We start from the raw sequence: 10,896 nt of genomic DNA, 5'->3' as shown, positions 1-10,896 counted from the left end.
CCTGGCACGGGGGCCTCGGAAGCCTGCTTTGCGCGTGCAGTGCTGAGGAGTCTGGGAGCAGTGCAGAGGTCAGGATCTCATCCCAGCTGGTCACAGAAGTGCCATCCCCGTGCTCCTGCTGTGCTCTGCGGGGTAGAAGTGTGGGCCACTCACAAGGGCATGGACCAGGAGGTAGGAGTCATTGGGGGCTCTCAGTCCCCCCTCAAACTTGAGGTTATTATGGGATCCTTCTGAGAACATCACCATTTTCCTACTTTGCCTTTATCAAGTTGGGGGTCCCTTAGTTCTGTGAGATTTTGTCATAGATTGTCCCCATCTGCTGGTAGCACCTCTTTGGGCTTTCCAGTACTAAGGATTATTTCTGTTTTTATACTTCCAGTATTTCAGAAGTTTGGAGCAGGAAGCATCTTGAACTGGAATTCTATTTCTTTTTGCCCTGCACTTTAAATTTTTGGAATACAAACTACACTCTTTCCTTATTAAGAAGGCTGTAGTGTTAAATAGGAGATAAAAATTTCCTGCAACCACTGTGAAGTATAGTTCCCAATTTACAAATTAGGAAACTGAGGCCCAGAGAGGGTAAATAACTTGCTCTGTCGAGTTGAAACAGACTCATCAACTTGCAGTTTGAGAACAACTGGCCTGCAGTGCTGGTATCCCATATGGGTACTGATTCAAGTCCCGGCCTCTTCACTTCTAATCCAGTTCCCTGCTAATGAGCGTGGGAAAGCAGCAGAGGACGGCCCATGTGCTTAGACCCTAGCACCTGCGTGGGAGATCTGGATGAAGCTCCTGGCTTCTGTCTGGCCTAGCCCTGGCCGTTGTGGCCATCTGGAGAATCAATCAGTGGGTAGTGGACCTCTCTGTCATTCTTTCAAATAAATCACACAGAGTAAGTTTAGCTTTTCTCAAAGTAACTCAAAGGCATTATCTAATAAAGCCGCTGGGACGCTAACTGGTGATGCCCCTCAGCCTCTCTACTTTGGCTTTTCCTTCAGAGACCTGGCTCACCAAGACACCTGCTTCAGAATTCTCAAGTTTAACAAGTTATTGCGGGGCTGGTGCTGGGGCAAAGCGGGTAAAGCTGCTGCCTGAAGTGCTGGGATCCATATGGGCACCAGTTCAAGTGCCGGCTGCTTCACTTCCGATCCAGCTTTCTGCTATGGCCTGGAAAAGCAAGTAGAAGATGCCCAAGTCCTTGGGACCCTGCACCGGTATGGGAGACCTGGAAGAAGCTCCTGGCTTCTGATCGGCACAGCTCTGGCCATTGCAGCCAACTGGGGAGTGAACCAGAGAATGGAAGACCTCTTTCTCTCTCCCTCTCTCTCTCTGCCTCTCCTTTTCTGTGTAACTCTTTCAAATAAATAAATAATCTTTCAAAAAAAAAGTTATTGCATCGTAAAGATCTATTCCCCTATCAACAGGTTAACAGTCTACTTTAAGTCTGATTAATTCAACGTTAATACCTGGTTTTCACTTTCTCTAATTGCAAAGAACTTAAGAGCACAGTCCAGGCAGATAGTGTCCAACAGCCTTTACATACTCACATATCTGGGAATGTTCCATCTAATTTATAACTCCTCAGCTCTACTGCTACTGAGACATGTTGCTGCCCAACATTCCTTCACCAAGGCAGTTGGTTACCAAGAGAAAAATGGAGGGGCGGGCACAGCAGTGCTGTGCTGAGGGTTAAACCACCACCTGTGAAACACCAGGGACCCATGCAGGAGAGCCAGATCCCAGTCTCAGGTGCCCAGGGCTGTCACAGCCCCGCCCATACTCCTCTCTCCCAGATGGCTCTGCCCTGCTGAGGCTCTGACTTGGCCGGAGGGCTGGCAGAGAGATCCTCTTGATACACAGGGGAGGGGCAGCGTGCCTCCTTCTCTTGGAAGCTCCCAGCTGCTGCAGGATCAACGTCAGGTTCTCTCCATGGCCTGTGTGCCCTGCCTGCTCTTCGGTCTCCTTGTCGCTCACTAGGTCCCAACCCCCATTCGGCACTGTTCCTTCAACAAGCCAGACAGGGTCCCAAGACCTGTGCGTGTGTCCTCCTCTCACCTCCTCCAGGTCTCTGTTGAGACGTCACCTTTTCCCAGAAGCCCTCCTTGGCTACGTCACCATCCTCTCGTTTCCCCACGACACGGTTCCCAGCAGCATCCCTGCTTGACACAGGTTTATCCCGGCTGCACCACTTCCGATCCTGCCCCCTGCTAATGCACCTGGAAAAGCACCAAATGATGGGCCCTGCCACCCACGTGGGAGACCCAGAGGGAGCTCCAGGCTCCTGGCTTTGGCCTGGCCCAGCCCTGCCCGTTGTGGCCTTTTGGGGAGTAAATCAACAGATGGAAGCTCTCTGCCTTTCATAAATAAAATCTTAAGAAACAAGTAAGTTGGAGGGAGATTTATGTGACCTATTCTTTCCTGAGAGTAGGCAGTATGTTTTCCCATAAATCACCTTTCAGAAAATGAGATAAAATTTCTTATAATTTCCAATATGGTGTGGTTTCTCAAACTTGATTCTCAGATTCTTTCTGTATTCACTTATTGTATTACCTTCTTACAAATAATATAATTCACAGTGAATGGTTAAGTTAAAAAAAATACACATTTTAAGTTTCCTCTAATCCGAATGTACCCATCATTTGGTTTTGCGAGCACAAAGAATTCCAAGATATTCTTCCTGAGGAGACTCTGACACCTGTATTAACTAGTTAGCAGTTACTATGGGTAGCAGTCTTTTGATAACGGGAGTGAACGTTAATATAACATACTAACAAAAATTGGCATTTTAATCAAAGTACTTGCAACATTCTTTATATATTTTTTTGACAGGCAGAGTGGACAGTGAGAGAGAAAGACAGGGAGAAAGGTCTTCCTTTACTGTTGGTTCACCCTTTAATGGCTGCTGTGGCCGGTGCACTGCGCTGATCCGAAGCCAGGAGCCAGGTGCTTCTCCTGGTCTCCCATGCAGGTGCAGGACCCAAGCACTTGAGCCAATCTCCATTGCACTCTCGGGCCACAGCAGAGAGCTGGACAGAATCCGGCGCTCCGACCAGGACTAGAACCGGGGGTGCCGGCGCCGCAGGCGGAGGATTAGCCTATTGAGCAGTGGCGCTGGCCATCATTCTTAATATTTTAAAAAATTACACTTAGTTCTTGCTTTGTTCCATATCCATTCCTAAAAGAATGTAGTCATATATTAAGATAGAATTTTTTTTTTTTTTTTTGACAGGCAGAGTGGACAATGAGAGAGACAGACAGAGAGAAAGGTCTTCCTTTTGCCGTTGGTTCACCCTCCAATGGCTGCTGCGCTGCGGCCGGCGCACCGCACTGATCTGCTGGCAGGAGCCAGGTGCTTCTCCTGGTCTCCCATGGGGTGCAGGGCCCAAGGACTCAGACCATCCTCCACTGCACTCCCTGGCTACAGCAGAGAGCTGGCCTGGAAGAGGGGCAACCAGGACAGAATCCGGCGCCCAGACCGGGACTAGAACCTGGTGTGCCGGCGCCGCTAGGTGGAGGATTATCCTGTTGAGCCATGGTGCCGGCCTAAGATAGAATTTTATATTCTATTTCATATTGTACCTTTTATTTTATATTTTACTCTCTTAATGTAAGCTTATTAAGATGAAGTTTTGATCAATAACTTACCTTTACTTCATCCATATTACACTGGAATTAAAACACAGAAAGTATTTTTCATTAATTTTACCAGACAGATCAACAGTGACTTGTTATGTAATTAAAAAGTTAGCATAGATTCCTCAAAAATGATAACCTTGAAATTAATGAAAATGGTCATTAAAAGATTTTTAGGTTTTGCTTTTTTATAAAAGTTAATATTTAGGATTTCATGGTGAAGAGGTCCTAAATTACTCATATAACATGAAATTATATAAAATAGAAGACATAGACATCTTTAAATCTTTAATCCTTTGATTAAGCAGCAAGCATATCAATCTTCCAGGCCAAACACTGCTTAAACAAAAAAGTAAAATAATGACGTGCAAAATATTTACAAAATATGCAAAGCACACAATAAAGACATCTCACTATATACATGTGTCATATTACTAATGAAGCTAAGGTTTTTCTACTGTGTGCTCTAATGTAGGTAAATCAAATTACAGCACATCCCTCAGACACAGCACCTTGGTCCATGTCTTTGTAAGTGAATCACAATATACTTAGTGGCTGGGCAGATGCTGGCACTGACCACCTCGACTGACATATCCCACACACTGTGTACGGAAGGTCTACCGACAAGAGACAAGACATTAAAAGCTGTAAAGATATAGTGTGCACAATGCAAGACAATCTAAGTGCTTTAAAAATGCTTTAGATACTTTCTCTTAAGATATGTAACTGTCCCCCATGACTTTTAAAGGAAAAATAAGTATAAATTCTTGAATATTACGAATTTTAAATCAGTGACATTTGATCTGGTTATAATCCAGGACAGGAACTAGTTAAGATGATGAGAAAGAATAGGACCCAGCCAGGAAAGTTTCAGATTATGCCAGAAATTAGGGTTCACATGGAAGGAAAATCTTAAAACCAAACCTGATCAATGAATTTAAGCCTACAGCTCTTTAAAGCTATTGAGCCAATGGTAGAGACTATTTTCCCAACATTTGGGAATATATGACCTCTTAAAACATAAATTACGGTTTTATAACTACTTCACAAAGTAGTTCTAACTGCAATGAGAATGTGAATGTGCAAACATTCAGCCTTAGGTCCACTAGTATAGCAATCTGAGTGATCTGTCTCTGCACAGGTCATGATTCCAATATGAAATCACTATCAAAAATACTAGTAACACGTCGTTGAAATACTATCACTTGTAAAATACTTTTTGTAGGTGCTTAATGGTTGATTGTGTTGAATTAAGAAGACTTGAAATGTCTTTTGTTATAAAAAGGGGTCTCAGCATTTTGAGTTAACAGGACAAGGGTGACAATATACTGATACACATTAGATAACAGACTCTTAATTTTATGGAATAATGTTGATGACTTAACCCTAAACCAAACAAGGAATACACAAATGTGTCCAAACAGTACAACAGATTTATCAAGAAAACACCTTCATAGTAAATGCAGATCATTTTAATAAGCATGAGGGCAATTTTAAGTTCAGAATCTAAACATAAAAAAGATACTGTAAATAAATGCTTCCATAACCACCATCTCTACATAACTGATAAAATATAATAATTCTCTTCTAATGTCCCCAAATGTAGGCAACTACTACTTAAAAGCAGGTATCATTTAGAAACATTAAAAAAAATTTCCATAGTAATCCTATTTTCAAGGAACTTAAAGACATTATGTTTCAACACATTAAGTCCTCATTTGTGTGTAAAAGTATTATTCCAGTCCTCTTGTTACTGACAGATGACGGGCCAACGACCTTTAAACAAGGACTTTTCACTCGGACCCTACACTGTATATTAAAAGGGTTAGTAGATTCAGTACATTCTCTGTGGTTTCATATAATTGCTTTGCAATTGATAAAATTGCTTTCTTTCAAAGGAATGTATTTAAATTCCTTTAAGAAAAAAAAGCAACGTTTTTTTTTTTTTTTTGAAAAAAGGGGTATGTAGCTATGGTGAAATATGCAGAAAATGAACATATGTCAAAATATGAAATGCAGGCTATTTATTCTTGCTCTCCTAACATAGGAAAATGTTTTTTTAAAAATTAAATTAAAGAAAAAAAAAAAAGCCAAATGTCCTTAAGAAACTTTCACAATTCCTAAGTCAATGTTCCTGTACTAAGAGGTTGACTATGAAGAGGCAGGAATATAAAGAACCTCAGTAAAATAAATACAGTAAAGATGAAGCCGAACCCCGTGGTGTATAGAAGACTTAACTCTTTTTGCTTTTCCTTCTGTGAGACCACGTTGGTGAACACACACCCTAGTAGGAGGCTAACTGAAGGCTTTCTGCTGGGTAACACTCTCGCCTAGCGAACTGAGACAGCTCATCCACTTCTGCTAGTGCACTGCCACACAACTAGCTCTCAGCCTCATTACCTAAGAAGAATTATTCTCTCCTCTTTCCAATTAGTCAGATGAGCACTGGTAAAATGATGGGGTGCAAAGTTACTGCAGCGCTGTCCAATTAATTTTTAGTGCAGTGAGGACTGTGAATCTGTCTGAATTCCAATAAGTGACGGTGGCTGCTGACCACCCACTGTGGACAACACTGGTCTTGGGTTTAGACGGGGTGGCATAGAATTAGCAGGGCGAATGAGAGGTGGTGGAGGCTGATTTAAAGTTGGCCGGGGCTGGATGAACCGGGCCTGCTGCTGGAGTGGAGGAGGCTGCCGGTGAAGAGCAGGGGCAGCAGGCAGTGTTGGACGAAGAAGTGGTGGAGGCTGGTTCAGGGTGGCAATGGGGGCTGTTGGTGTTGGAGTGGATGATGGGGCAGGAGGTGATGGACCCAGAGTCCGAGGAGCCTGTGGGGTCTGTGCCTAGAGGTGAGGAAACAAAAACACAGGTGTAAGATGTAAATCCTGATGAACTTAGTACAACATAGTTTGGGCTGTCACAGGAAAACCAAACAAAAACATAACACCAGTGTTTATTGGAAGCACAAGCTTCTTTTATTTTAAACAAAACAAAACAAAAAAGCAAACAAACAAACAAAATAAAAACTGAGAAAGCAATGAGGCTACCAAACAGGCATCTTTATTAGTAAACAGCTTAACACTGGAAATAAAAAATAAGACTATGATGAAAGAACAATACACTCTCCATTCTGCCAGGATCAGAAATTAACATGTCATTATGACTTAAGAGTCATGAGATGCACCACTAAGTGTATTGTCAACCTTTCATGCTCATTTAGCTGGTCCTCTGACACATTACCCTTAGGGAACACCACAGAAAATGCTGAGTCCTCAGCTCATATTAGCTCAAATTCCATACACAAACACACCTCCTCTTCTTCATCAGTGCTCTTCCCTGATGGCACATTAGAAGCACTTTTTGTCTCCTCCCCTAAAGCAGAAGCATCACCATTAGAAGCCTGGGTTCCTTGTTCTGCTTCCCACTCCTGCAATACCTCCTCTAAGTTAAACCGACGCCTGTAGTTTACAAAGAAGTTCTTCACTTGGCCAACAGTCTTGTTGCCAATTACATCTGCAATAGCTTGAAAATCTTTACCATATTTGCGGACACCTGGAAGGCAAAGTAAATAATACACCTGTGAAGGATCAGTAAGGAGAGCTGTGTGTACTACACATCATGCACACACACAAGATACCAGCAATGAAAACCCTTTCTGATAAACTCTGCTCATCTCTCAATTCTGAGATAGAGGCCAAGACATCAGGTCACAGACGAACACTATCAATTATGTCATTTTATTGAGCCAGTCACTTGTCTTCAACTGAACAATCAGAAACTTACCATTTTTTACATACTCAGTTATTCTCTCCAATCCTCTCTTGAACTCTCAAATACAGTCCATTTATTGTAAAGCATTGAATTCTTTGTTCCATCCTCAATTCCATATTCATTTATTTCCCTAGTAGCCAGTCACCTAAATTTGAGCAACACCGTTTGTAAACAAAACTGGATGGGAACAGGCCATCTCTCTTATCCCCTCAATGGACTGAGTGAGTAGCCTTGAGCTCCCCCAATTAAGAAAAACATTGTCAATTGGGTCTTAATACTAACTTCAACAGAATACCTGCCTATCCCACCAGGTTACCAACAGACAGAAACAAGAATTTAAGCATAAAAAGCAGGAGAATCATCACAGTCTGATAGATTAAAAAAGGGAAGATTTTTTTTTGGAGTAAATTGTATTTTAACTCATCCAGTAGACCTAAGCTACGCTTTACAGCCTAAAGAATAAGAGTATATTCAAAGAGCACCTGTGTGCTCTGTTTTGAATCTAAGAATGGTTGTATCTTGTCTGAAACCCTAGCTTTTCATGGAGGAGACGTCAATATAATGAAGGATGATAATGAATGAAGTTGAGACTATCACTTATGCTACAGAATTAAAACGAGCAATTTTCTCTAAGAATTCGAGAAGAAGCTCACCAATTCATTTTAGGAAGAGATGCACTCAGTGCAAAGTGTAAAAGTTGTGAAAGATTTTTCTTCCATTATTTGTTAACTGCTTTTTAAAATGCCAGAAAACAGTTAACTTATTAATGACAGAAATGAGGAAAGAGACAAAAATAGGGGAGAATTAAATAAACAACATGTATAGAATCACAGATGAGAGAATAATTTAGGGATATATTAAGATCCCAGCAGGAGTTCTAGTTCAATTGTGTTTATTTTGATAATATTAAGATTTAATAATTTTAAATATTTTGCCACATTTACTTCATAGGCTGCGTATATTCTGATACCAGTTACTATGAAAACCAATTACCTAAAGAACCATCATGATGTGATGTAATTCTACGGCCAAATTCTGCCCTTACTTTAAAATGAGAATTTGGAAACAGGTATCTCTGGCCACACTCAACTAACTGAGCTTGGTTTATGGGGAGTCCCTTTATCTTAGAGAGTTTTGGGCAGGAGGTCTGACATTATTTACCCTAACCATATCCCATTTTTCTTTTTAATGTAGTTTTAGATTTGTAAGTTATGTTCACTTGCTCTGTTTCCAAAGGAAAGATATGCAAGGCAACAAAAAGACATTGTTTGCAATGTCTTATGGTATAAATGAATTTATATTTTCTTTAAATTCATGAGCTGAATTCCAGTTTGAATGTCACATTAAGGAAGACCTCTAATTGTGACTAGATTCCAATGAGGGTTTATTTGGCAATAAAATTCTAAGGTTATTTTTAGCAGTTACTGTTAAATATTCAAGTACTTCTCTACTACTTACTCCTTTAGAAAATATTAATCTTGGGATGGGCACTGTAGTGCAGCGGGTTAAACCGCTACTTGGAATACCTGCATTCCATATTGGAGTGCTGGTTCAAGGCCTGGCTACTGCGCTTCCAACACAGTTTGCAGATAGTGTACCTTGGAAGGCAGCAGATGATGGTTCAAGTGCTTGGGCCCTGCCATCCACATGGGAGACTCGGATTCAGCCTGGCCCAGACCTGGTTGTTGTGGGCATTTGGGGAGTGAATCAGTGGACGAGAAATTGCTCTCTCTCTCTGTTGTTCTGCCTTTTAAGTACATAAAAACCAACTTTTAAAAAAAGCATTAGGGCCGGCGCCGTGGCTCACTTGGCTAATCCTGCGCCTGCGGCACCGGCATCCCATATGGGCACCGGGTTCTAGTCCTGGCTGCTCCTCTTCCAGTCCAGCTCTCTGCTGTGGCCCGGGAGGGCAGTGGAGGATGGCCCAAGTGCTTGGGCCCTGCACCCGCATGGGAGACCAGGAGGAAGCACCTGGCTCCTGGCTTCGGATCAGTGCAGCGTGCTGGCTGTAGAGGCCATTTGGGGAGTGAACCAACGGAAGGAAGACCTTTCTCTCTGTCCCTCTCTCTCACTGTCTAACTCTATCTGTCAAATAAAAAAATAAAAAAAAAGGCATTAAAGAGGAAAACATTAACTCTTAAAAGACTGAGTTTCTGCCCCATTTCTTAATTTGAGATTGCTGCACTGAAAAATAACCACTAATTACAAACCAGACAGCATTCTATTAGTGTACTGATTTCCATAAGGGATACTTAATTCAAATTCTAAAAATGGCCAAATCTACTGAATACATGAGCTTAAAAATGAAAACGTTAAGTAAGTCTGGGATTGGATCTTCTGTATTCCTATTAGAAGTCACATTCCAGGTCTGAAGGCATAATAACCCTCAGGACACCTGCCTTAGAAAATACCTTCCCAAACCTTAGCTGTCCCCAAGTCCTATCCCATTATGTAACTGTTCACTGTTCCTTTTTTTTTTTTTTTAAACCTAATTCTTAATTTTCTCTGGCTCAATGGACTTTACCCTGTCACCAATATTCTAACATTTGCAAAATTATAGATTCTAACTCAAAACTACTTTCCCTAAGAGTTTTAGTTTTTCTAGGACTTTGGCTTTTCCCCAAGTCACCCAGGGATGCTTATTAACTCACGGATGCCAGTCTAGAGTCATTAAGGCTCAGAGCACCACAGTGGACTTTTGTTGTCCTGCAAACACACGTGACCCAGGTATTCATCCCCTCAGCCTGCAGGCTGACTGGCAGGGTCTCAAATAGCCGAGTTCCTTGGCAGTCTCCTTGGGGACAACCAGCAAGCCTCATCTATTCACTCCCATGTGTTGGGGCAGATTTCCTAACTTTCTCTGTGTAGCAAGATGTGGACAAGGTTGGCGGGCACCTTGGAATACCTTGGTCCTGTGGAATACCAGTCAGGACCAGCACGACTACAGTGCTGAGCACATCCCGCATGAGCCCCGAGGCTCTGCACCCGTGGCCAGCTCAGGCTCACTTAACAGAGCTGCTGCTTCAGGATTCTCTCCAGCCAGGTTCCTGGAGGACGACCTGTGTGTGTGTGTGTGTGTGTGTGGAGCAGCTAACAACTGACAGCACCACAGCAACCTTATTTTTAATTTGTACCTGGAGGAAAAGGTAGTCCATTCTTTTTTAATAGTTTACAATAAAGCAATCTGATTGCCTTCTCAGCAAGGGAGTTAAATATGATGATGGAATCAATCTCTTCCTGAAGATGTCAAAGGCTCAGGTATAATAGTTGCTAAATTAAAGTCTCACCTGTAGGGCAAGAGATCAATTTTCAAGGATTAGTGGAATAAACATTCAGAGAACCCTGGAAGAGGCAAATTATAAACTTCACAGGGAAAGGAAAAAACTGTTTTTAGTCAAATACCTAAATTTCATTTGAAAGTTACAATGACATAATTTGGCTTCCTATGATGATACCATCTTTTATATATATATATATATGTTTAAAGTTTGTTTG

The 10,896-nt window shown here is 41.9% G+C and overlaps 1 protein-coding gene across 8 annotated transcripts in view; it reads right to left on the bottom strand.

The window, feature by feature from the left end:
* Positions 1-3,912: 3,912 nt before the first annotated feature.
* Positions 3,913-10,896, bottom strand: part of RCOR3 (REST corepressor 3) — a 58,258-nt gene continuing 51,274 nt past the window's right edge. For 4 of the 8 annotated variants that reach the window (XM_062210289.1, XM_062210290.1, XM_062210293.1 and 1 more), the window contains 2 exons: positions 6,941-7,182; positions 3,913-6,473 (listed from right to left, as the gene is read on the bottom strand). In XM_062210289.1, coding sequence (XP_062066273.1) covers positions 6,129-6,473; positions 6,941-7,182 — 587 coding nt within the window. In that variant the 3' untranslated portion in view covers positions 3,913-6,128. Of the gene's footprint in view, positions 6,474-6,940; positions 7,183-7,413; positions 7,547-10,535; positions 10,689-10,896 lie in introns of those variants that run through there. The other 4 variants (XM_062210291.1, XM_062210292.1, XR_009867916.1 and 1 more) reach the window with 3 other exon arrangements.

The sequence above is a fragment of the Lepus europaeus genome, chromosome 14 (genome assembly GCF_033115175.1).
Source record: "Lepus europaeus isolate LE1 chromosome 14, mLepTim1.pri, whole genome shotgun sequence".
Classification (NCBI taxonomy): domain Eukaryota; kingdom Metazoa; phylum Chordata; class Mammalia; order Lagomorpha; family Leporidae; genus Lepus; species Lepus europaeus.
This window is presented reverse-complemented; position numbering and strand designations above follow the sequence as displayed.